At 45.5% G+C, this 27,373-nt stretch overlaps 1 protein-coding gene across 3 annotated transcripts in view; it reads right to left on the bottom strand.

The window, feature by feature from the left end:
• Window positions 1–27,373, bottom strand: part of LOC137616440 (mitogen-activated protein kinase 14-like) — a 258,883-nt gene that overhangs the window by 165,085 nt on the left and 66,425 nt on the right. For all 3 annotated transcript variants that reach the window (XM_068346191.1, XM_068346190.1, XM_068346188.1), the window contains exons 3-4: window positions 10,352–10,410; window positions 465–606 (exon numbers count right to left, since the gene is read on the bottom strand). In XM_068346191.1, coding sequence (XP_068202292.1) covers window positions 465–606; window positions 10,352–10,410 — 201 coding nt within the window. The remainder of the gene's footprint in view (window positions 1–464; window positions 607–10,351; window positions 10,411–27,373) is intronic.

Below are 27,373 nucleotides of genomic sequence, written 5' to 3'. Positions count from 1 at the left end.
CACGGTAATCCAGATACAAACACGCATCTAATAGACTGTACTATATTGACCTGCCAATAGCTACCATTTTTAATTAATGTTTCACTATGTTCAAGAAACTATATCTGAATACTCTTAGCTCATTACTTAAGATAGTTATTAAAAGAAAATTGACTCGGTTACAAAAAACATACACCCTGTACATACTGTACTGACCTTGAGCCATTTTTCTTGGTCTAAATTGTTACAAAAATTTACATACATGTAATACATTCACAAATATTTCATGCACTTTGACATTATAACTATTTATCTTGCATAACACATAACTGTGAAGAAGAGTGTTACCCATGTCCCAAACCACAAAATGGGCCAATGTTTGAATAACTTTAAAGAATAAAGATCTTTAATACGTAAAAAACTAACAACATTCTAAATTAGAACCCATGACATTACCAGTACCTACTATTGTATAATGAACTTACTCTGTGAATAATGCCCGCTGAGTGGATGTATTTAAGACCTCTTAGCACTTGATATATCAAAAACTGAACGTGATCGTCGGTTAACTTTTGTGTTTTTACAATATTATTTAAGTCTGCTCCCATCAAAGGTGTGACGAGGTACCTGAAATAACAAAAGAATTATATAAAATATTGAAAAAACAAAAACTAGATCTATAAGAAGCATCAAATATGACAAATTTGGAAATTTGGAAGTAATTTGTATTTTTCCTAACGAGACAAACCTGTAGCTATCTATGGGAACTATACTTTCATCAAAGCTGAAAGACTAGCTGTAAAGATTTTTAAGCGGGTGCGAGAGAGTAAGAATGAGCTTTCCTCCCCCCTAAGGGAGAAAGATCGCGCTTGGCCTTCTTCTTCCTGCACTGTCCAAATTTCTCCCATTGGGAGGCAGGACACTCCCTACACTTTGTGCGGGGCGAACCCTGCTTGCATCGATTCCCTCTGCAAGAAGGGCACAAAGAGTGCAAGTCGGTCTCCAACAATGAAATGAAGGAAATGAGGAAATGTCGACTCCTTTCAGTTTAAAGGCAAGACTCAAGGCCGAGCGATAGCCTTTTACTGCCGAAACTGAAAGGTGCAATTCCTCCCGCAAATACACAAGGAACTCCGCTATTGCTCGAATAGTGGCATCGAGCGGAAAGATACCCTTTCTACAACACCAAACACCGAAGATGTTCCACTTTGCCTGGTTGACTTAAGCAGACAATCTTCGCAGATATCCAGACATCCTCTTTGCAACAGGTTGCAAAAATCCCCTCTAAGGGAGGAGATGCTGGATAGTCTCTCGGCGTGAAGGCGTAGCGAAACTACTCTTTTTTTTGGAAAATGTTGGCATGTGGCTATCTGAGTAGATCGTGTCGTGGAGGAAATTCTCTCAAAAGTTCCGACACGAGCTGCAAGAGGTCTGGAAACCATTCTGCGTGATGCCATAGCGGAGTTATGAGGGTAATTGAGAGGTTGACCGGTGTTCTGGCCTTGTTGCGTACAGTTTAGCCATATTCCTAGCATCATCATGACGGAGAGGAATAAGGCAGCGAGTTCAGTAAAGCCAAGATAGCAGTGCATTCAGTGACGTCACGACGCTTGGTGGTAACTACTTTCTTGGACCTGTCAGCCTTCCTAGGCTGCTTGGGGACCTCTTGCACAGAAAAGGAGGAGTGTGCAGTGACGTCATATGTTTAGATCCGTTGGCATGTTCAGATTTATGAATCTGAACGTTCGGCCCAATGCTATTCTTGGAAGAAATTCTTGGCATGCCAGGAATAGTTACACTAGACTCACCCGCTTTGGAAAGCCTGGGAGGAGAGGCCTGCTTGAAGCATGAAGGTTTTGCCAACGTTGGGCGGAAAAATGGCCGAAGCGGTTCAACCACCCACATAGTAAAGAGATGACAAATTTTTGACTCGTCCCAGGCACTCTTTAGAAAAATTTTCTGCCGTGGACCTCTAGGTGTACGAGGCAAACCTTTCTTAATAGTAAGAGTTACAAGCCTTTCTTGTTAGTAAGAGTTGGAGATTGGTAATCAGGATCGCCCAATAAGGCCACCTTGGTACAAGGGGTAATGACAGGCACAACTCTAAGGTCCTTACGGAAATGAAAAGATGCTCCTACTGTTCTAATAAGAGACACTTCTTACGGGAATGAGGAGATGCTCCTACTGTTCTAATAAGAGACACTTCTTAAGGGAACATATCTGTATTATCAGAAATGTGCACTCGTCGGGGGAATGAAAGCATTCAGCAGATCTGGCTAAGGGAGCATAGCTTCCGTAGCCAGGGTATCCGCAATAAGAACAGGTTCAATTTCGTAATGCACATTACACTGTACTAAAACTGGGAGATATGTTAACAAAATTAGGGCCATCGTTCTCCGTGGCAGAAATCTCAGAGGGATTCAGACACGCAGAACTTGGTAGGGAGATAACATTTAACACTGAACCTACCATGCATTTCTTTTCACTGCTTATTGAGGAAGAAGGGGGAGAGCAATCTTTCTTGGCTCGCTTCAAAGCACTGGGAAGATGACCACTCCCTACAATACTCACATGGAAATTCCACCGAACATCTTTCTCCTCAACACGATGGACATACCAGGTGAGGATCCACTTCTATCAGGCTCATAAAGGTTCCACAAAGCGACCATTACGGCCCGGACAGGAATGAATTGATTTCGACATGGTCAAAAGGCACACACTCTAACTCACACATAATGAACACACAAGTGACAAAAAATGTCAACAACACAAAGACGCAAGCACAAGCAAAATAGAGGTGGCAAGCAGGCAGTGCGATCGTCTGAAGGCAGGCACATCCAACTACTAGCACGGCCAGAAGTGTTGTGAATAGATGCTTGAGATAAGCAAAGCCTGTCATGCGCAGTAGCTGACCAACAGCATAGCATGACCCAATCTACCGATTTCTTTTTCTTTTATCTGACAGTAGAAAACAAACCCAGAAGTAACCCCATTACATGACTCGGATATTTGTATCCGTGTAAGAATAAATACACTTTCCTCAAGCTTTAACTGACGATTCACTTTGCCTTTTCTAGCATTGAAAGTACTGTAGCTGAAAGACAGTATGGAATATCCTAACCATTCTGCATGTTGTTACAACAGTGAGTTTGCTTTTAGTCATTATGATGATGACCATTCTCTGTCTTAATTAAGAGTGTGAATATATAAAGTTACTAAATATATTAGGGTATAAGAGTTTTCAATTAATTATACTGTACAACAAATTATTACATTAAAGGAATTAATCTTAGCCTTCAATGTATCTTTCACCTTAGGTCATTTACAAGAGTTGATTTTATGACCTTAGGTCATTTACAAGAGTTGATTTTATGACCTTAGGTCATTTACAAGAGTTAGTCTTATCACTTTAGGTCATTTACAGGAGTTGGTTTTATCACTTTAGGTCATTTACAAGAGTTGGTTTCATGCATAGGATAAAGTACTGTAGTCAATGATCTCCCTTCCAGAGAAGTATCAATAAACTTCAGGATAATTTATCAAAATAATCCATATTACTTCTATTGTATACAGACAAGCAATCTACAACAAGAGACTGATAGGACCTGTTTTAGAGCTTTGCTCTTACAAATGAACGTACTGAACTACAAGCTGAAAAGCTGCATCTACTTTCAGATTTCCTCTATCTCAAATTGTTAAATAAAATCAATCAAAGGTCATAAAACCCCCCCTTCAATTTATTGGAAAATCTTAACAAACACTAGTTTGATATTTGATTCTTTTCATTATCTAGAAGAATTAGGATATGGGGGGTCTGTAACTCCCAAATTCCACAAAATTATATGGAGCTTTTTATACAGATATTACTCTCGGTGAAGCTGAAAGACAAGCCATAAGACTTTTAGTGAGGAGTAATCACCCAACCCGCTAGATAGCAGGGGGTGGGGGGTAGCCGGCTACCCCACTCACTAGCACACCTGGGCTGAACACCCACTTTGCTTGCAGGCATGACTTCTTGGGGGACAGGTGCTGCCGGGTCAATCTGTATAAACAGCTCCAGGTTTGTATAGTTCGGAAAAATAAAAATTACCTCTGATTTTGTCATTTGTTCCAATAATCTATACAAACCTTTGCTATTTATAGTGATGCCTTAACCCTTGAAGAGGGTGGCAGTCCGTACTAACTGGCTTTTGCCATTTGACCCAGGTTTTCGCCGTACGATTTTAAATCATAACTGGCAGGAACCCTTACACCTCGCTAAAATTATTGTGCTATGCACGACTAGCGTCCTCCGCAAGCTGTGAGCTTGTGTTACTAGCAATGTAACTGGCTTACACAAAGGAAATGGATTTACCTGCAGAGAGGTGAGGCCAGCTTTGCTGAGGACCCTGGTGCTGAATCTCCAAGCGAGGTGCAGGTGAAGGGAAGAAAGGAGCCACTCAATCTTACTCGTTCACCCCAGACTAATTCCAGGTAACCTTAGCCCTCAACCCTCTGCTACTTGTCCTTCAAGGAGCATGAGGTCTTTAAACCACTAGTTCAGGACCAATGGAAAACGTTTCCATGGTCCTGTGGGTCACGTCTTGCAGGTAGCGGGCAGTGAAGGTGGTTTGACGCTTCCACATGCCCGCTTGCAGCACCTGCGTCACAGAGTAGTTCTTTTTTAATGCCAGGGACGTTGCAATGCCCCTGACATCAGGAGCTTTGGGTCGTCGTGTTGGAGGAGGATCGGGATTCAATGCCAGTTCGATGACCTTGCGAATCCAAGCAGAGATGGTGTTTTTATTGACCCTCCTTTTGACCTTCCCCGTGCTGACAAATAGTGCCAATACACGGGGGCTAGCTGCTGCTGTTCTTTGAGGTACCACCTCAAGCTCCTTACTGGCCACAGTACCAGTTGATCTGGGTCATCAGTTACTGTACAAAGACTCCCAATCTGGAAAAGCCAGAATCTAGGATCCGCTACTCCCGGATTTTGAATTCTTAGCAATAAACTCAGGGACGAAGTTGAGGATCACTTCCCCCCATCCTCTTGAATGGGCAATGTCATAGGAAAGACCATGAAGTTCACTATCTCTTTTGGCCGAAGCCAAGGTGAGCAGGAACACCATCTTCAAAGTGAGATGGCAATCTGATGCCTGGCATAATGGTTCGTAGGGAGCACCATTCAGAGACTGAAGGAAACAAACCACATTCCAGGGAGGAGGCCTCACTTCAGACTGGGGCAGGTAAGCTCATAACTTCGTATGTGGAAAGTTCCGACGAGGAGGAAATTTCTACTCCTTTCAATTTAAAGGCAAGACTCAAGGCTGAGCGGTAGCCTTTTACTGCCAAAAGCAAGAGTAACATTCCTTCCCGAAGTTGTACAAGGTACTCCGCTATTGTTGGAACAGTGTTATCAAGAGGAGAGATACCCCTTCCCCAACACCAACTACAGAAGACAGTCCACTTAGCCTGGTAGACTGAAGCCAAAGATCACCTGAGGTGTCCAGCCATCCTTTTCACAACTTGTTGTGAAAATCCTCTCTGAGTGAAGAGGGCAGGATAGTCTGCAGGCGTGAAACTGAAGCAAAGATACAGCTTTGTGGAAGATGTTCGCATGTGGCTGTTTGAGTAGATCGTGTTGTGGAGGGAGTTCTCTCGGAAGATCCGCCAGGAGCTGCAAAAGGTCCGGAACAACTCTGTATGATGCCATGGCGGAGCTATTAAAGACGGGGGAAAAGCATATACATCGTTGTTGTCCCACCATTGTTAGAATGCATCTTGACAGAGAGTCTGGGGATCCGGGACTGGGGAGCAGTCAAGCGGGAGTCTGAAGTTCAGGAATGTCGCAAACAAGTCCACAGTCGAGGAACCTCACAAAGTCCTGACTTTGTTGGCTACTAGATGATGGCAAAGTGCTAGAAGTCCATCTCAGTGTCAAAGGAGGGTCGCCACCAAGACTGCTAGGATCAACCAGTCGTCCAGATAATTTAGGAGATGGATACCGATCCTGTGAGACCAAGATGACGCTAGAGCGAACACTCTCGTGAAGACCTGGGTTGCCGTGGAAAGACTGAAGCACAGCACTTTGAACTGCTATTGCACCTTAGATACTTCCTTGAAGACGGATGGACTGGGATCTGGAAATATGCATCCTTGAGATCCAGAGTGCACATGAAGGTCTTACCGCATGTCTGCTGTCTTCATCTTAAATGGAGTTTGTCTGACAAACTTGTTCAACGCATAGATATCGATGACTAGTCTCCAGTCCCCAAACGCCTTTTTCACAAGAAAGAGTTCACTGAAGAGGACAAGGGTCCCGTTGAGGACCTCTTACTGAGCAGCATTCTACAACATGGTCTGGACTTTGACCTGAAGGGCCAGCTCCTTCGCGGATCCCTTTGCGAAGGAGCTCAGTGGGACTGGATCCCAAATCAGTGGAGGAAGAGATTGTGTGAACAGTGCGCAATACTGTGAACGGACCACAGAGACTGTTGGGGCTCAGCCCCAAACTGCAGCCACCTCTGCCAGCGGCTTTGCAGGCATCCGCCAACAGTAGACAAGTTGGAGGATTGCCCATCCTACCCGGTGTGGCCTCGGCTGGCACCTCTATTTCCCTTTCCTTAACGAGAGGACTTGGAACCCTTACGATCTTTGTCGTGAAAGGGTTTCTTCGACACCCTATTGGACAAAGCATAAGTCGTTGCCGTAGTCCTGTCGTCTGCGGTGTGGACTGAGGCTGTTTCTTCTGTGGCAAAAGAGCACAGTAGAACCTCAATGTACGATCCCTATGGGGAAGGGAGTCCCTGGTTGGACTACCTCCATCTCTACGAACCTCCCCCCCCCCTTGACATCTTCCGGTTCGAAAAGTGAACTCCCTCCAAAAGTGGAGTTCCTCGGCCTCATAGTCTCAGCTTGTGAGACTTGCCGATGGAACCTCTCTATTATTGAGCCCCTATGCCTAAGAATGGTGTTGGCCCATAGGAAGGTTTCCATCGACTTCCTAACGGAATATTTGGACTAGTCTTCAGTCCAAATCAGATGTCCCACTGACCCTAACCAGAGGTCTAGCCACGAAGTAGCCTGCATTGCATATTTCGCAACTTTTTCCTGGATGATGATCTCTAGCCAAAAACAAAACTGAGAGACCAGACAGCCTTTCGAAGGAAACTCCTCTGGTCAATACCTCCACAGATGGTCCAGAGGCAAGGCTAGAAGAGGCTCGTTGGACACCTTGTAATACATCCCCTGCTGCGCGAAGGGCGGCAGGAGGAGTTTTGGGGAAGAGCCTTGCGGAGGGAGATAGAGGAGCCGGTGATCTGTGAGAGTGCCTTCCTAAAGGGCACTCCTTATCCCCTTAGACCAGGGCAAGGCTGCACTGACCCTCGTAGGTCTGAGCATGCCATAGACATGGTCAAAGACCGTGTCATTGCCATCCTGAGAGCCGCAGAGGGTTCGGCCAAGCAGTTGATGGCCCTCATGCAAGCCGAGACCTGCCAGAATGCATGCTCTGACTCCAGCTACGCTTCCATCAACATAGGGTTAGCAGCCTTCAGAGAGATAATCGTACTCATATTCCATATCGTCGTCCACCTACAAGCTCTCACCCATAGGAGCCCGGGGTGGGTAGAAGTCATAGGGGCCGGCCGCTGGAGAAACATTGCTTGTGACGTCCTAGCGGGCGGAGGGGAGGTCAAACGAGATCTCTTTGCTGAGGTCTAGAGGCCCTCGCCGAGGACTTAGGGACGGTCTTGGTGTCCTTCGGCTCCCTGTGACGAGAGAGGTATTCCTCCAAAGAGATAAATTGGAGGTTGTCTCCTTCCTGGAAGCCGTTGATTCTCTCTTACAGAGGGGATCACGTAAGATTGGGTGGTCTTCTTTGGGGCTGGACGAAGATCTGGAGGACCACATCAATGGGGGACAAGAGGGACGAGTCCGTCACCAAGATCTCCCTAGAAAGAGCCTCAACTAAGGCGACGATGCAGAGTTCTGTATCTCCCAAAGGAGGAGTTGGGTTCTTATCTTCCTCCTCATTTTAGCCGTCAGTACCGGTGTCAAATACACCTGTAACAGATCTTCCGACCTACCTGGTTCTGTTGCTCCCCATTTCCTATTGAAAGGGGAAAAAACATTTCCTCTGAAGAAAATCTGGAGTGGGCTGCCCCTTCGGATCACCGTCTAGGATCAGAAGGGGACAAGGCTACAGAATGGGTAGCTGGCATCACCAGGGGAATCCTTGAAGTGCTGGTCATGGACTGCATCTGCGGAAGGACTCCTGTGACGGCTTAAAGCACTGCCTTGACCATTACGTCCAACCAAGCGGGCTCCGTACCGCACAGCGAGTTGACCGGAGGATCCTTCAGGAGAGTCATAAGAGGAGCCTTAGGTCTGGGAGCCTGCAAAGTAGACTCCTTACCAGGTACCGATGGCACCGGCCTGACAGCTAGCTCTGTCTTACAAGATCGCTGATCCCTTGAGGTGGAGGGATACTGGAACTTCAAGGGTTCCCTCTTACACGGGAACGGAACAGGACGTCCGCCACGCAAGGGTTCCTTGCTTGTTGACATCTGCAACTCCTCTTGAAGGAGAGTGGATCTCCGACGATGTGCATCATCCGTAGGAGGGCAATGGGTGTCTTCACGGCGCTCGCGCACAGGCTGACAATCACAAGCAGAACTAGAAGGAGTAGGCTTGGGTGATGACAGGTGTCTGGGAGAAGCAGTAAGTCTAGGTGACTGATGCATTGACGAACGACGAGGTGCTGGTGAAAAGGTTGGCGAGTGCCGCGTTGACGAACGACGAGGTGCTGGTGAAAAGGTTGGTGAGTGCCGCGTTGGCGAACGACGAGTTGCTGGTGAAAAGGTTGGCGAGTGCCGAATTGGCGAACGACGAGGTGCTGGTGAAGAGGTTGGCGAGTGCCGCGTTGGTGAACGACAAGGTGCTGGTGAAAAGCTTGGCGAGTGCCGCGTTGGCGAACAACGAGGTGCTGGTGAAAAGGTTGGCGAGTGCCGCGTTAGCGAATGCCGAGCTGGCAAACGCCGAGGAGAAGGAGAGCGGCGAGCTCTGGGAAAGTCCTTTGACTCTGGCGAGTGCCAAGCACGTGCTGGATGACAGCAAGACGGGCGCTGGCAAATTCGCGAGGGGTGAACATCACCGGGTGACGAGTGACGATCATGCGCAGCATGCTGGTGGTCACAGGGTGATGAGTGACAATCACGCTCAGCATGCTAGAGGTCTCAAGGTGATGAGTGACAAGCAGCTGGTGAATGATGATGGCCCATAGGTGAACATCTTGCCGGTGAAGGCGAAGATCTAAGGTCCTTAGTAGGATTGAAGAGGAGCACCTCACTCGCAGACAAGAGAGATGACCACCTGCAGAAGAGTCTTGCCTTGGACTTTGCTCCACCCCCGACAGAAGAGTTGGCTTAGCAAGGGGGGAAGTGCTGTCTTCAGCGTTAGCAAGCGAAGACAAGGGGGAAGACCCTTCTCCAAACAAGGTGGCAGAAATGCTGGGATCACCATGGAAAGCAATCACAGGCAACGGATCCACCTCTGAGGAAGCCGGTGTCTGCTTCCTCTCAGCACCTAGTTGGAGAAGCTTCAACAACGCCTCCTTCGACGGGGGACCAGTCTTACTTAGAGATGGCCAGACCTGTAAAATGTCAAAAAAAAAACAGGCGCTGCCCGAGGGGAAGGGCAGAACTGCTTTGCCAGGGGAAGACCGATTGAGCAGGAGCTTCAGGAAAAGGTCGGGGTGGTTAAATAGGAAGTGTGAGGTTTCTTCGACTTTGAGGAAGACCCATAAGGTGAAGAATCTCTCTTTGACTTCTTCTTTCTCCATCCCCCAAACCTCTGGCACTGGGAGGCAGGTTACTCCCGATATTAAAGGCAGGTGTTGTCCTGGTCACAACGCCAGCCTCTGCAGTACGGACACAGGTGGTGCAGGTCCATCTCTACTAAGGACAAGAAAGCCCAGGACAAGTTTGCATGAGGCCAAGCAGGAAGAAACCCAAGCAGTCTGAAAAGAAAAGGGAAATCAAAGATTAGTCTATGGCAAGTCAAAAAGCAATGCAGGAGGAGAGTGGCAATGTCCTCTCTCCACCGAGCCCAAAGCAAAGTGGGTGCTCAGTCCGGGTGTGTGAGTGAGTTGGGGGGAAAGCCAGCTACTCCACCCTTCCCGTTAACTAGCAGGCAGGGAGATTACCCCTCGCTAAAAGTCTAATGGCTCGTCTTTCAGCTTCGCTGAAAATAATATCCCTATAGATAGCGAAGGTTTGTAAAGAGTAACGGAACAAACAGTACTTTGGATGGCACACAATAACTATGGGGTAAGGAATATATAACAAGGGAAATACCATAATGTAAAGAGAAGAAATCAGATGATACTTACACATCCTGGAAATCTTCATAAGTAGAAGAAGGTGTGAATACATCTAGTAGACCAATTATCTGTAAATAATGCCCACAGAATTAGCCTATAACTATCAAAGTACTACAAAAAGTGATTCATCTCAAAATCAAATGGCAACAGTTTTCTTAAGTTTAAGAAAACTTCAATTGGTGAATAAGTGTTACTTTGATTGGTATACAGTGACACTATACTTTCTAATGAACAATTGCACATTTATGCAACAACAGGAATGCTGTCTGAAAGCTTATTTTCAACATGACAAATTTGGAATAATTTGTATTCTTTTTAACAATACAAACCTGGAGCTCTTTACGTAGGAGTATTATTTCAGCGATAGCTGAAACTAGCCGGTAAAGCTTTTGCGAGGTGTAACTACCATCTGCTAGTTAAGGGGGTGGGGGGTAGCGGGGGTAGACCAGGACCCTGCTCATACCAGCGCTAGTAAACAACCATCACTGCAATTGCCGCAGGACTTCTGGGCAATTGGTATTTGACTTGACCAGGTTAAGTGTAATTTTAGGAACTAAGCTCTTCACTTGATCTAGAAATTACCCAACTTCACCTCACCTGGAGAACATGGAAATAAAAAATATATTAACAAATATCAGGTCGCACAAAGGGCACGGTACCCACCTGCAGTTAGCGGAGGTCAGCTTGCAAAGTTCCTCGGTTGCTGAGACCCATAAAAGGGAAGGATGAAGTAGGAAGTGGCCAGTCACTCGCACATTCAACCTAGACTTGCTCGCAGGTAACATCTACCCTCAACCAACTGCTATGTGTCCTGCAAGGGAGCTGAGGTGTTATTGACCACATTTTGTGCAGCCAGCACAGGACCTAAGGTAAATGTGTCTACTGTAGGCTTCTGTGGGTTATGTCTTTCAGGTAGTGAACAGTACACGTTATTTGCTGTTTCCACACGCCTGCTTGTAACACCTGCTTCATGGAGAAATTCTTTTTGAACGCCAGGGATGTGCCGATGCCCCTGACGTCATGAGCACTGGGGTGCTGACCAGAGTGAGAGTAGTCTGATTGAATGGCTCTCTCAATGACCTGAATAATCCAGGAAGATATCAAGTTATTGGCAATCTCCCTTTTGGTTATCCCGTGCTCACGAAGCGCCTGTTGAGCTGTGGCCAGGCTCTTATTTCTTTTCAAGTATTTCCTCAGCGCCCTTGCAAGGCAAAGTAGCCTTGGCACAAGATCTGGAGTGTTCTTTGAACTGGTCCAGTATGGTCTTATTCTTGAGATTACTGAATGGAAACTCTCAATCCAGAAGGTCATGAACCTAGGATGGTCTACAGCTGGATTTTGAGACTTGGCTACAAACTCAGGAACGAAACTGAGTATCACTTTCCCCTATCTCGTTGAATGGGCGATGTCGTAGGAGAGACCATGTAGCTAACTGACTTTCTTGGCTGAGGCAAGGGCTGGGAGGCATACCATCTTCAGAGTCTCAATCTGATGCTTGACGAAGAGGTTAGTATGGGGCTCCTTTCAGTGAGCGAAGAACTTTCACTACATTCCAAGGAGGTGGTCTGACTTCTGACTGAGAGCATGTGTGCTCAAAATTCCGTATAAGGAGAAAAAATTCCGTAGAGAAGGAAATGTTCACTTTATGCAACTCCCTCCGCTGTGCGGGTTGAGTCGGAAGTTTCGCGGTCTTACGCCTATCTGAAGAGGTCTTCTCGCTCTGGTCCTTACGAGGGTCAAACTTATGGCTGGCAGAGGGCCTCCGTGGAGAACCGTCTCTGGACCGCCGACTCGGAGAACGCGGGAAAGCGGCGAAGTCCTCGACCCTCCTGCGGGGGACGAAGACCCATTCTCCTTTGAGGGACCTACTCCTCCTGTACTTCATCCTCGGGGACCTGGAACGTCTTCTACTAAACCTCGACCTCGAACGTGACCTCGAACGGGCGCGCCTGCTTCTGGATCTCTCCCTCCTCCGACGGCGCCTCCTCCTCGCTTCTCCCTCCGAAGAGAACGATGAGCTGGCCGCTGAAGACTCCGACGATTCTGCATAACCCGACCGACGGGCAGGCGCATGGGTAACGGAGGCCTTCGTGAACTGTTGAGTCCCGGAGGTCGAAGGTTGCAAAAACATGTCAGGAACCGCCGACAGAGGGGCTGGAAGGGAGGTCGGCCGCACCACGCTGGGGAACCAGGAATCCAGGCCATCTTCCATCCTCAACGAGGACCTACCTGGAGTTTTTAGGAGCTTCCATCCGAAGGGCTCCGCTACCGTCGAGTCTAACTTATCTTGGGTGCCATCAGTGGGTGCCATCAGCTGCCGAGGTACCTGAAACGCAGGCCCATGAAGCGGGCGAAGAGACAGGGACATTATTACTCCACATGGGGTCATCGGAGGAGACGTGCCCCCCAAGCATAAGGGCAGAGTCTCCAAGACCCCCAGTAAAAACACTTTCAGGCCCCCCACTTGCCTGCGAAGATTCAGGAACCCCCACATCACGAAGATTAGACTCTTGGGGAAGAGCAATCGGCACCTTCCCCGCAACGAACTTACCTCGTCCCCTACTCTGGGTAGGGGAAAAAGGAACAGAAACACCGTCAGACCTCCCACCGGGCGACGTCAAGGGTGAAGAGATGCTCGCCTTCCTGGGGGATCGTTTAGTGGACTTCTTCTTCTTCGTACTAAAATGAACCCACTGGATCTCACTCCGGGCACGTATCCGCCGGCGAGCAAACTTTACCCCTACAGGAAGAGCAAAGGGAATGCGGGTCAACCTCCGGCTTGGATAAGAACGCTCCACACGACTTCCCGGCTCTAGGCCCAGGACAACGGCGGATCTGCTCCATCACAACACAATACTGCAAGACACAGGAACGCTGGCAAAGGATAAGGAATACACTTGGGAAAGCACAAGGGAATCACGCGAAAACGCGAGCGAACACGCAAGAACACAAGGGAAAGCACAGAGATACCACGCGGGAACCACGTGGAACACACGAGTCGGGGACACAAAGGGTCGCACAGAGAATGGAGAGCGACGGGATGGTATCACGACTCGACCAGAGAACTTACTGAGGAGCGAGACCCAAGCTAATACCGACCTGGCTCGGGACTAGCCTTAGGGCACGTTCTCCTTACGACTGGGTTAGTCCCCATAGAAAACGGAAGTAGGGTAGACTACACAAAACTCTGGTCGGTTGAGAGGAGATTCCAGGTACCTCCTAAGAAAGTAGTTCGAGGTAAGTCTCTGTGTTGGAACAAATGAGGATTAAGGCCGAGCAATAGCCTTTTACCGCCGAAGATGAAGAAAGTTTTTCCCTCCTGAGGTACAAAAAGAACTCCGCTATTCTTGGTATACTGTAGTGACACTGAGAGGAGAGATACCCCATCCACGTCACCAACCCAAAAAGACAGACCACTTTGCCTAATATACCAAGGAAGACCACTCCCAGAGGTATCCAGCCATTCTCTTTGCAACTGGTCTCGAAAAGCCTTTCTTTGGGAGTAGTTGATAGATAACCTCCAGGCGTGAAGACAAGGCGGCAGGATTACTCGATGGAAGATCTCCACATGTGGTTGTCTTAGTAGATCAGGACGTGGAAAGAGCTCTCTTGGGGCCTCTGTAAGCAGATGAAAAATGTCTGTTAACCATTCTGTATATTGTTATAGAAAATCTACCAAGGTCATTGCAAGGTCTTGTGATGCCTTGACCTTCTTCAATAGCCTCCTTACTAAGCAGAAGGGGAGAATGCGTAGACGTCTATCCCGTTCCACGAATGTTGGAAAGCGTCTTGCCAGACTGCCTAGGGATCTTGTACTAGAGAACAGTACATCGGAACCTTTCGGTTTAGAGACATTGCGAACAAGTTGATTGTCAGCAAACCCCCCAAAGTCAAAACTTTGTTGGCTATCTCATGTTTCAAGACCATTCAGAGCCTACTATCTGAGTCCCCCAGCTCAGATTGTTCGCCAACACGTTCTTGTCAGGAATGTATCAGGCTGAGAGGGCTACCAAATTGTTTTCCATCCTTCTGAAGATCTCTATAGCGAGATAGCATAGCTTCTGTGAAAAAGACCTTGTTTATTTATGTGTGACACCACCATAGTATTGTTGTTCATTAGTACTACAGAGTGCCTGAAAGGAGCCGATGAAAATACTTGAGGGCGAGAAAGGCTCCCCTCATCTCCAGGAGGTTTATGTGGCACTGCTGCTTGGATTCTGATGAATGTCTGGATGTTGTTAGGTGCAGCAAATGAGCCCTCACCATTCTTTTGATGCATCTGTGAAGAGCAACAAATCCGGAGGAGGAAAGAGAAAGTCTACTCCCCTGAGCAGGTTGCTGTCTGACAAATCCACCAGCCCAGGTCTCTCTTTTGCTCTTGCCCCACCAGCACCAGAGTGCTTGGATGGTCCAGGTGCTGAGACCAAAAGGTCTTCAACTACTACTTTAGAAACCGAATGCGCTGACAGCCGTTGAGGACTAACTTTTCTAGAGAAGTTAAGTGTCCGAGCAGCCTATGCCACTGATGTACTGGCAATGCGTCTCTCAAGAGGAAGGTCTGAGCCATTTCTCTGTATCTTTACTCATTCCTCAGACAGAAAAATCTTGCCTAGTTTGGTCATGATTTTCCTACCCAGATATACCCTGTCTTGAGACGGAAGCAGGTGGGACTTCTCGTAATTTATCATGATCCCCAGATTTCAGCTAAATGCGAGAAGCCTGTCTCGGAGGCGAAGGGTTTCCCTCGAGTCTGCCAGAACCAGCCAATTGTCCAGATAAGAAAGCAGATAGATGCCTTTCTTGCAGGCTGAGGTGGACACTATGGTGAAGACCAGCGTGATCACCTGAGGTGCTTTGGACAGGTTGAAACACAGCACTTGAACTGGTATATCTCTCTTCCTAACTTGAATATCAGGTACTTCTTTGAGGATGGATGAACAGGAATCTGGAAGTACGCATCCTTAAGGTCTAACGATATCATAAAGTCCTGTGGTTTGAACAGATGTTTGACTGTCTGGGCCATCTCCCTCTTGAATGGAATCAGCTGGACAAACTTATTCAAGGTCAAGAGGTCGATGACTAGTCTCCAGCCTCCAGACGCCTTTTCTACAAGAAATAATCGACTGTAGAAGCCTACAGACCCTTCCGGGACCTCTTGGAGAACGTCTTCTCTAACATAGTCTGGACTTCAGCCTGAAGGGCCTGTTCCTTTGCATAGGAATCTGACGTAATGCAATGGAGGGTCAGAGAAAGGCGAGAGAAAGTGAATGGGACGATATATCCCTCTTTTAGTACAGACCAACCAAGGTTTGGCCCCACGGAGCATCCACTTCTGCCATCTGCTCTTCAAGCATCCCCCGACCAGTGGACTGGTCAGGGGAATGCCCTTCCTAGCGGGATCGTCCTCGTCTGTTCTCCTACCTCCCTTACCCCTCTTCGAGCCCCTAGGTTGAAAGGGCTGTTTGGGGCCTTGGGTCTGCGATGTCTGCTTTTTCTGAGCGCTTCTTTTCAAACCCTGAGCCTTACCCGGAGAAGATCTCAAAGGTACCTGCCTCTGGAAGTTTGAAACAACCACATTGCGTTGTCTCCAAACCAAGTTGACCTACTGGTTCATGATGTTCTGTGTAAAAACGAAGTTCAACGCTCCCACGCGCCTTATCCCCAACAGGAGAAAGGTGTACTGTCTTCCTTTCCCACAAGGATGAGGAAGACAAGGCAGCTGCTAAGTGCTTGCACGCAGGCAGCAAAGCAAGTTCTATCTCGCGAGAGGAAGAAACCATAGGCGTAACCTTATGAGTTTGGTCTAAAATGACAAATTCAGAGATAATTTGAATTTTTCCCTAACTAATACAAACCTGGAGTTATTTATGTGGATTATTTTTCAGTGGCAGCTGGATGTAGCCATTAGACTTTAATTGCGAGCAGAGGGACCTATGGTGCTGTAACCTAAGGGAGGGGGAAGATGAAGAAAGGAAAGCCAGACATTCTTCTCATTCATACCAATCTTAACCCAGGTAACCAATGCCCTCAAACAACTGCTACTTGTCCATCAAGGAGCCTGAGGTATCTTAAACCATTTGTTGACCAGCCACCACAGGACCGATAGTGAACGTATAGAGTCTCCTGTGGGTCACGTCTTTCAAGTAATGGGCTGTGTAGGTGGTCTGTCTCTTCCACACACCCGCTTGGAGAACTTGCAACACGGAAAAGTTATGCTTGAATGCTAAGGAAGTACTGATTCCCCTGACGTCACGGGAACTAGGATGACGAGCCTGAGGAGGATCGGGAGCCAAGGCTCTTTCGATTACCTGGCGAATCCAGGAGGAAACTGTGTTCTTGGTGATCCTCCTCTTTTCTCTCCCTCAATTAAGAAACAGAGGTGTTAATCTGGGCCATGTTGCTGCAGCATGTTTAAGATAGTATCTCAAACTCCTCACTGGGCATAGTAACAACTGACCTGGGTCCATGGGCCAGAAAGTGAAACCCTCCCCCCCTAGGGAATTTTCACGACCCTCCTAGTTTTCTTCCTTAGGATGTCCTTTATGCATATCCGGGTGTTTCCAAACACACAAATGCGGCAAAAATGCAAAATTATCACTTTTTGTACAAACCGCACGCCAAATTTTAACATTTTCAGCCGCACTGACTTTGTCTCTTTATTGGCTCTAACTTCCGTAATATCCAAACTAAGTGTACATTTTGGCACCAACATAATGCTAACACCAAGAAATACACAATGGTAAATAGTTATGTCCAAAATTAATGACTATTACGTATTCCAGGGCCATTATTGTACCCCATACCTTTAATTTTTTATTGAAAATGGGCACGTGTAACTAGTTGCTACTGATACTGATGAAATTGTTGAGGCATTTTGTTACAGTTCTGTATTTGATTTGGTACAAATTCTTATTTAGAATATTGCATATCAGTTTCGTTCACTAATTTCCCAAAATATATGAATTAAGTGACAATAACCAATTGATTGTATAATGGCCACATATTATCAGCAATACCCACTTTTCTCCGTAACTTCTGTAAATTGTTACATAACTGCATCATTTTGGTGTCAATAGATAACAATATATTCTCCAGCTTTCTGAAATTGGTTATGTGCATAAATTATGATGCATTTTCATTTCAGGCAAAGGATCCAATATCAACTGGTGATAATTATTCAGCATGGCAGAACGTCCAGTTGGTTAACGGAAAAAGAAACGTCAAGAGGAAAAAAACCTCTGCAGAGTGGGCCAAAAGGACTTGCAATATACATTTTTCTGAACAGAAAACTGACAAAATTGTTCGAAAACTGACTGATGTGAGCTTTAAAAAGTTCAAGGAACCAGTGCAGCTCCGCAAAGCTAGTGCTGATGCTAATGTGAGGATGGGTGAAATATGCAGAGACGCTGAATGTAAATACCCATGGAATACACAGGAAGTGCTATCAAAAGTTTACAAATGTTGGTCATATCAAAAGTAGAAAACGACAACATCCAGTTGAAGATGACGAAGGGCCTTCAACTTCAAATCGAAAGAGAGTACTGTATCATCCTCATCAATTTTATTTCCTTCAGATCAGTGCCTGTTCTGTGGAAAAAACAGAAAACGAAACAAGGGTGTCAGAGTTTCCAACAAAGTGTGTTACAGAAACTGCAGCCGAGTCAATACTACAGGACTGCACATTACTTGGAAAGATTGAAGGCTGTGACTTGCTAGCATGAGAGGCACATTATCATAATTCTTGTCGTAGAGATTACACTCGTAAGCAGGAGCGAAATGTTAATAAAGAGCTGGATCAGAGTGCCGTTGAACATTTAGCTGCCCATAGCGAAGCATTCTCCTACATCTGTGATTATGTTGAAGAACATATAATCAAGGGGTGCAACGTAGAACGTGTGACAATGTTGAAAGAGAAATATTTGCTATATTTACAAGAACATCATCCATCAACTTGCAATCCAAACTACAAAACCTATAAACTCAAGAATAAGTTGAAGAAACCTTTTAGTCACAATGTTAAATTCTGGGCATCCAACTACCGAAGTGAACTTATATATTCTGATCTCTAACCAGTTGGACAAGCAGTAGAGGCAGCATTGAGATGGCCGCCTCTGAGGAAAGGTTTCTCCAGGAAGCAGCTATGATGCTCAGGCAACAACTGATGGATGCCAAAAGGAATGCAGCTGTACTGCCATGGCCACCTACAGCAGTGCAGTTGATGTCCATAGAGAACAAACTACCACCAATCCTGATTAAATTTTTGTTGCAGCTTCTATGTGGGAAACCATTTAAAGATATTTCATCAAAGATGAAGAGAATGGTTGATTCATGTGCTCAAGATGTATGTTATGCTATGAGCCAAGTCAAGGTTACAAGTGCGACTACAAAACAAATTCAGATTAAAGCTGAAAGAAACCTCTTTGGACAGCTGGTGATGCTTTCTGAGGAGCACAACATCAGCCTGGAGAAGACACTAAGCTACCCATTAGCACCAATACCCTGGGCAGTTTCAACTGCCGATGGTCTTCCTGTGAAGACCGACAGAGCAAAATTGTTACGTGTACTGGAGACTGGTGTTCCAGCTCCTGATGCACCAAAAGTAGAAGAAACAACGTACTGTACATCATAGATGGCAACACAATTTTGCAAGCTCTGATTGGCCTGCCTACTACCTTTGAGGAACTTGCAAGCAAGGTGTTAGAGCAGTTGCCAAAGGTACCAAGAGTAGACTTTGTTTCAGACACATACAAAGAGAATTCCATAAAGAGCTATGAGCGATCGCATCGTGGTGAATCACAAACATTTTTAATCAAAGGTGCAAGTACAAAAGTACCTCGTGACTGTGAATCTTTCACGAGTAATGACTCAAACAAAGAACAACTGATCAAACTTTTGTTGTGTGAATGGCGAACAGAAAAATACGCACCTAAATTACACAACAGACATATATTTTGTGTATAAGAAAGAATGCACTCTCCTTACAAGTGGGGATGGATTAACTGTTCAGACCAGGAAGCAGATACTCAGATCATTCTGCATTGCATCCATGCTGCCAAATCATTTGGTGCAGAAAAGGTGATTGTAGTCCGTTCACCAGATACTGATGTCTTCCTATTGCTGTTGAAGTTTTCTCAAGATATTGACCCGTCTGTGTTATTTGATACTGGCGTTTCAAACAAGAGAAGTCTAATTGATGTGAGAGCTCTTATTAGCAAACATGATACAGATTACTGTAAACTCGTACTCTTTTCATGCATTCACAGATGCGATACAACAAGTGCCTTCGTTCGCCGAGGTAAACTTACACTAAAGAAGACACTTGATACCCATCCTGAATACCATTCAGCATTAATCTCTAGAAACCACTGCTGAACTTTCTAAAGAAACATTCAGTGAACTTGAACAGTTTGTCTGCTGTATGTATGGAAAGGCCAACTACAAAGACATAAACAAGCAGCGCTATGATATGTTTTATGTTTAGACAAAAATTACAGCTCCAGAAAGGCCAAACTTTGTCCAGTTGTGATGGCATTGATCTGAGCTTGCTACCACCATGCAGGTCATCACTGCACATGCATATCCTCAGATGCAACTACCAAGCATATGTTTGGAATAAGTCCAGTGTGCCATATCCAGATATACCAAGTCCAGTAGGCAAAGGCTGGAAACTTGATGACTCAGGACAGCTGCAGATTCACTGGGTCAAAGGTGATATACTGCCACAGGATCTCATTGATATCATGCTAGACAGAGACGCTGAAAGCGATGACAATTTGGATACAGAGGATATTGATATTAACAACCTAGCCGACATCATTTATGATGAAGAATCATGAACGCAATGTGTAAATTGTCAAGCTAGTTCTTTTCTGTAGTTGTCTGTTAACAGTGACAAAGAGAGACTAAGTAGGACATGATACTCCACATATAATGATATTTATATGAACACAACTTTGCAGATGTCAAACATTGATGTAGACTTCCAAGCTCTTCACCATTAACTTGTTGGTATTAGTTGTAAGTGAATGACACCTGTCAGATATGAAAGTCAGACACACTGCAATAGGTAGTGTCCTACATTTATAGTTTTAGTCATTTTTACTATGTTTGTGCATGCATATTCATGATATAAGTATGTGGTGGCCACTCTACAGTGAATAATGTCCAAGCAGTATAATTCTCTTCAAAGCATCGCCTTCTTTAAATGTTAATAAAATACTCTTATGTGTAATAAATCATAAAGATAAATTGTTTTGTTGCCATTTGGTACCAGAAAATAGAGATGATATGAGGATTGAACAAAGTTCCGTCAATTGAAATTTAGACTATTCTTAAGGGTCGGGGGATACGTATCAGCAATTTAGATAATGGATTTTAGTAACAGATTAACTTTACATCATCAAGCTATGTCACGATTTACAGAAGTTATTAAGAAGCGTTCCTTACAAAGTAGGTATTGATAAAAATGATATTTTGATTATAAAATAAATTTTTGAATATACTTACCCGGTGAATATATAATAGCTGACGTCTCCGACGGCTCGACAGATTCCCAAAAACTCGCGAGCGATCGCCATGAAGGTAGCGGGTGTGCCCACCAGCGCCGACTATCGGCCAGATACCGCATATACATGTAAACAGCTCCAGTTCTTCTCATTCCGCTGGGTCTCTATCGGGGAGGAAGGGGGGGGCCTTTAATTTATATATTCACCGGGTAAGTATATTCAAAAATTTATTTTATAATCAAAATATCATTTTTAAATATTTAACTTAGCCGGTGAATATATAATAGCTGATTCACACCCATGGTGGTGGGTAGAGACCAGTACTAATACAGTTTACGGCGTATATGCTTAGAGTTTTTTACAGTTATATCATAACAAAACCCAAATAAATATAGGTACCTGGTAAGGAAGCTGACTCTGACGATTACTCTGCCTTGTTAGTCCGATTTCCTCACGAAGCCCAGCCATCCTCTCAGGATGCTGAAAGACTCCCAGGAGCTGAAGTATCCAGGGCAACAACCCATACAACAGGACCTCATCAAAACCCTTAATCTGGGAGCTCTCAAGAAATGACATTTGACCACCCGCCAAATCAAAAAGGATGCGAAAGGCTTCTTAGCCTTCCGTACAACCCAATTAAAAACATTTCAAGAGAAGATTAAAAGGATATTGGAATTAAGGGAATGTAGTGGTAGAACCCTTACCCACTACTGCACTCGCTGCAACGAATGGACCCAGTGTGTAGCAGTCCTCATAAAGAGTCTGGACATCTTTTAAGTAAAATGACGCGAATACCGACTTGCTTCTCCAAAAGGTCGCGTCCATAATACTTCGCAGAGATCTGTTTTGCTTAAAGGCCACGGAAGTTGCTATAGTTCTTACTTCGTGCGTCTTAACCTTAAGCAAGCAACGGTCTTTTTCACTCAAGTGAGAATGAGCCTCTCGGATTAAAAATCTAATAAAATACGACAAAGCATTTTTAGACATAGGCAATGATGGCTTCTTAACTGAGCACCACAAGGCCTCAGATCCACCTCGTAAGGATTTGGTACGAGCTAAATAAAACTTAAGAGCTCTAACTGGACACAGTACTCTTTCAAGCTCGTTGCCTACGATCTCTGATAGGCAAGATATATCAAATGACTTAGGCTAATGACGAGAAGGCAGTTCATTTTTGGCCAAGAAACCAAGCTGAAGTGAACATGTGGCTTTATCTGTGGAAAAGCCGATGTTCCTACTGAAGGCATGGATCTCACTGACCCTTTTAGCCGAAGCCAAGCACACTAAGAAAAGCGTCTTGAGGGTGAGATCCTTCAGGGAGGCTGAATGTAATGGCTCAAACCTGTCGGACATTAGGAACCTTAGGACCACGTCTAAGTTCCATCCAGGAGTTGCCATACGACGCTCCTTAGAGGTCTCGAAAGACTTAAGGAGATCTTGGAGATCTTTATTATTGGACAGATCTAAGCCTCTATGTCTGAATACAGACGCCAACATGCTCCTGTAGCCCTTAATAGTGGGCGCTGAGAGGGAGCGAACATTTCTCAGATGTAGGAGAAAGTCTGCGATTTGGGCTACAGAGGTGCTGGAAGAGGAAATAGATGATGACTTGCACCAGTCTCTAAAGACTTCCCACTTCGACTGGTATACTTTGATGATAGAAGCTCTCCTAGCTCTCGCAATCGCTCTGGCTGCCTCCTTCGAAAATCCTCGAGCTCTTGAGAGTCTTTCGATAGTCTGAAGGCAGTCAGACGAAGCGCGGGGAGGCTTTGATGAAGATCCCTTACGTGGGGCTGCCGTAAGAGATCCATCCTTAAAGGTAGACTCCTTGGAACGTCTACCAGCCATTGAAGTACCTCTGTGAACCACTCTCTCCCGGGCCAGAGTGGAGCAACCAATGTCAACCTGGTCCCTTCGTGAGAGGTGAGCTTCTGCAGCACCTTGTCTAGGATCTTTGAAAGGTGTAAAGGCATAAACGTCCAGGTGAGACCAGTCCAGCAGGAAAGCGTCTATGTGGGTTGCCTCTGGATCTGGAACTGGAAAGCAGTAAGTCGAGAGCCTCTTTGTCAGAGAGAGTCGCAAAAAGATCTATGGTGGGTTGACCCCATGTCATCCATAGCTTCTCGCACACAGTCTTATGCAACGTCCACTCCATGGAGATGACTTGTCCTCTTCTGCTGAGGCCGTCTGCCAAGACATTCATTTTCCTTGCACAAATCTCGCCAAAGGAGAAAATGGAGTTCCTTCTGATCCGTGGATCAAAGACCCGAGCCTTCCAGACTGTCCAGTGGAGCTCCCTAACCCAAATCCAATGCAGATGAAAACAACACATGGTTTGGGTTCTTGATCGCAAGAGAAAGACCTTCTCGAAGTCTGATGTTGCTGTCCCACCAAGTCAGACATGTCTAGACTGAGTTGGAGATTGGGAAAGAGATACTCACTAAGCCCTTCTCCTTGTTCCAATGGTTTAGGTGAAATTGGAAAGGGCATAGGTTGAGTCTCCCCAGAGAGATAAACTACTCCAGCGATGAAAGAGTTCCCACGAGGCTAGTTCAAACTCTTACAGAGCAACTGTTTTTCTCTTGCAAGTGAAGGACTTTTAACAGAGCTTGTTCCATTCTTGCGGGAGACGAAAAGGCCCGAAAAATCAGACACTGTCTCTCCATTCCCAAATAAAGAATAGTCTGGGATGGGGTACTGTAAGTTACGACTTCTCTACGTTCACTATGAGACCTAGCTCCTTGGTTAGGTCTAATGTCCATTAGAGGCTCTCCAGACAGCGATATAATGACGACGCCCTGATTAGCCAGTCGTCAAAATAAAGGGAGGCTCTGAATCCTCAAAAAATGTAGAAAGCTTGCTACATTTTGCAAGGGCCTTGTAAAAACAAGAGGAGCAGGAATGAGGTCGGAGTACAGTGCTTGACATTGGTACATTACTTTCCCGTCCACAAACCTCAGATGTAGTTGAAAGTTTGGATGAATCGGGATGTGGAAGTATGCATCCTGAAGGTCGAGAGAGACCATCCAGTCGCCTTCCCTTAATGCTGCCAAGACAGATTTGGTAGTCTTCATCGTGAAGTTTGTCTTGACAATGAACACATTGAGCGCACTTACATCTTAAGTACTCCTGCAGTGAACGTGGCTGCCAGATCATTGGAGCCATCCCTGATAGCCTTGTTCCTGCAGAGAACGTGGCTGCCAGATCATTGGAGCCATCCCTGATAGCCTTGTTCATGCATGACATAATTGTACAGCAAAACTTCAAACGCTCGAAAAAACTCCTAACAGGAGATGGTCTAGCTCTGAAGCCGACCATAAAATCTTGGAGCGTCTCATGGCCAGGCGACGGGGAGAGTCTATGAGGCTTGAGAAGTCTCCCTGGGCAGAGGCAGGAACTCCCAAGCCGAGAACTTCTCCCGTGTCATACCAGACGCTCGCTCTATAAGCCAGTTTAAAAGGAGGGAAAGCAAAGGCTGTCTCCCCCAAACTCCGCCTGGTGATCAACCAGTCGCCTAGCAAACGTAAAGCTCTCTTAGAAGAGCGAGAGAGCACTAGCTTAGACAACAACGGCTTCGAAGTAGCTAGGCCTAGTGTAAACTCTGACGAAGGCGAACGAGGAGCAGCAGTTACAAAATGGTCCGGACAAAGATCCTTAAAAATCAGCATGATTTTTTTAAAGTCCATAGAGGGCTGAGCAGTTTAGGCTCCTCTCCGTCTGACAAAGTCCCCAAAGGAATATCAGTAGGAGGAGGATCAGCAACTTCCTCATCTGAAGGAACCTCGTCCGACAATTGCCGAGTCTCATGAAAAGGAGAGACCTGACGCGGTGGCAATGCTTGACAAGCAAAGTCCACACGCAAAGGAGCAGCAGTAGCAGTCAAGGATGCGACGTCATGTCGCTGCTGAAAGGACTGACCAGCAACAACAACAGGAGTTGATGGACGCTCGACGTCAAGTCGAGACTGCCTTGACTGCCTAGACTGAGCAGTCAAAACAACCCTTGACTGCGGTGCTTGACGCTCAACGTCAAAACAAGGCAACTGAGCTGGTTGGCGAACGTCCTGAACGTCAACACGAGACTGCGGCAGCGGCTGAATGTCAACACGAAGCTGCGGCAGCGGCTGAAAGTCAACACGGGACTGCAGCGAGTGAGGATCCAAGTCACGTGACTGACGTGACAAAACTACCAACATCACGTTTCATAACGTCAAAAGGACGAGTAAATGCTTGTTTGGGCGGCTGACGGCCAGAGTCTCGTTTAGCGTAACGGCGACTCGAAAGCGAAGGTTCATCGTGAACCTGCTCAACGTCATACTTCTCCATAAGGGAGGCAAGCTTAGTCTGCATGTCCTGCAGGACAACCCATTTAGGATCAACGGGAGTTGGAACGGGCCGAGACGACGGTAACGTCTGTGTTGGCAAAACATTGCCTTTACCGCGACCCTCGGACCCCGTGTTACGCTTGCGTTTAATAGGCGAACCGTCTTCCGACGACTGCAAAGGGTCAGAGCTGTCCCCATGGCTACAGCCAGGACGCTGGACCTGTCCTGAAGGGACTGACTTCCGCTTTAAGGGTCTAGAAACTTTGCTCCAAGGTTTCTTTTGCGAGAAGCCTACGGATGACGAGGAGAAAACAGCCTCGCTCGTCTTATGGTAGGGGCGATCTTGACGAGACACGCCCGATACCACAGAGGGAACGTCTGTTCGTTGGTTAAAGCCTCTCGTCCCCTTAAGTCCTACGACATTACTTCTCCCTGGTGCAGGAGAGCCTGAAAGAGGTCTCGGACTAGGTGAACGACAAGCACGAACAGACGAACCCTCGGTCGCAACACTAAAAACACTTTGCGCACTTATCACTTTATCACTACGATTTTCTGTTTTTTGCACTTACTTCACTGATATCGTATTTTTCAATAATTTCACATTAGGCATGAATAAAACTGATTTCTACCTGAAGCACGCAATTCTCCCTTACATCAAAAGGTGATAACTGCGAAATGAATCGTATAATGTAAGCATATTAGTACATGTAAAAATCAGTAAACATATATATCGAATAAAACGGAAATATATAAAGTTAAAAAGGATCAGTGACTGGGGAGGAGACTAAACACTAGTTCATTAAAGACTACGTTTTCAATCTCTCACCGTACAGTGCCTTGGGACGAGAATGAAAACTAAAAACGTTTTATCTTTTCTCCCCGTACAGAGACTTGGGACGAGAGTAAACTGAATCGAGAACAACGTTACTCGCTCCTAAACTCCCTTGGGACGAGAATAAAGATCGGATCGTTCTCTCTTCCTCTCTCTCTCTCTCCGTCTCTCTCTCTCTCTCTCTCTTGTCACATACAAGAGAAAAGCCCACTCACCCTTCGTCAACAAACAGGTTATTTGACCAAAAGAAAAAAAAAAAACTGAAAGGACTAAGAAAATGAAAATTAACAAGTTCCTTTAAATTAGTATTTAAAACACTTCAGTTTGAAAGAAGAATGAACAAAACGTCAAAATCGATTTACTCTTTCTGCAAAGTGAAACCGTGATTCTCTCTTTCTCTATCGTAACGATAGAGCGCAAACTGCGTAGCATAAATAAACCAAACGTTAGTTCATCTTTGAAAAAAAACAGCACGAAGACTATTCAAAGAATATCTTTCTCAAAATATTTTCTAAAAAATATTCATTTCATAACTCTTACAGAGCAAATGATTTAAACTTAACGAAAATAAAAGTTGAATGGGCTCAACGTTGTTTAACTTCGGTTTCCAAGTTAGGACCGCCTACATCTCGGAGGTAAAGGCCGCATATAAACAAAAACATAAAATTTATCTTGATGTTTAGTATAAATGGAAAGCTAATCGAAGAGGCCTAATAAAGGCGGGTGAGATATAAAATATATAGAGGAAAATCTATAATTATCAACAATAATTTTTAACGTGATAAAATAATTACTAAAAGCCTAAAAGACACTTCCGTACACTGTGGGAAGGGTCGGCCATCTTTACTCTATGGAAAAAAACCAGAGATAAAAAAGCAAGGGCAAAACACTTTTACTCTCCTTTCAAAAGCATTTCTTTTGAGGATAGTATTGAATAATCCAACACGGCGAAAGCAATAAAACCAAAACCAAGTACTTCACCAATTCGGTAGAAAACTCGAGGTCATAAAGCGAGTGGAATCGACTTGTCGATGAAACCGACAGAGAAGAACTGGAGCTGTTTACATGTATATGCGGTATCTGGCCGATAGTCGGCGCTGGTGGGCACACCCGCTACCTTCATGGCGATCGCTTGCGAGTTTTTGGGAATCTGTCGAGCCGTCGGAGACGTCAGCTATTATATATTCACCGGCTAAGTTAAATATTTAAAAATATGTCGCCATTATACAATCAATTGATTATTGTCACTTGATTAATATATTTTAGGATATTAGTGGACGAAACTGATATGCAATATGACAAATTCGTAGATAATTTGTATTTTTCCCAACTATACAAACCTTAGCTATTTAATAGAGGTATTACTTTCG

The sequence above is a fragment of the Palaemon carinicauda genome, chromosome 22, assembly GCF_036898095.1.
Source record: "Palaemon carinicauda isolate YSFRI2023 chromosome 22, ASM3689809v2, whole genome shotgun sequence".
NCBI classification, from domain to species: domain Eukaryota; kingdom Metazoa; phylum Arthropoda; class Malacostraca; order Decapoda; family Palaemonidae; genus Palaemon; species Palaemon carinicauda.
The sequence above is the reverse complement of the archived record's forward strand: the minus strand, read 5'-3'. Positions and strand labels throughout refer to the sequence as shown.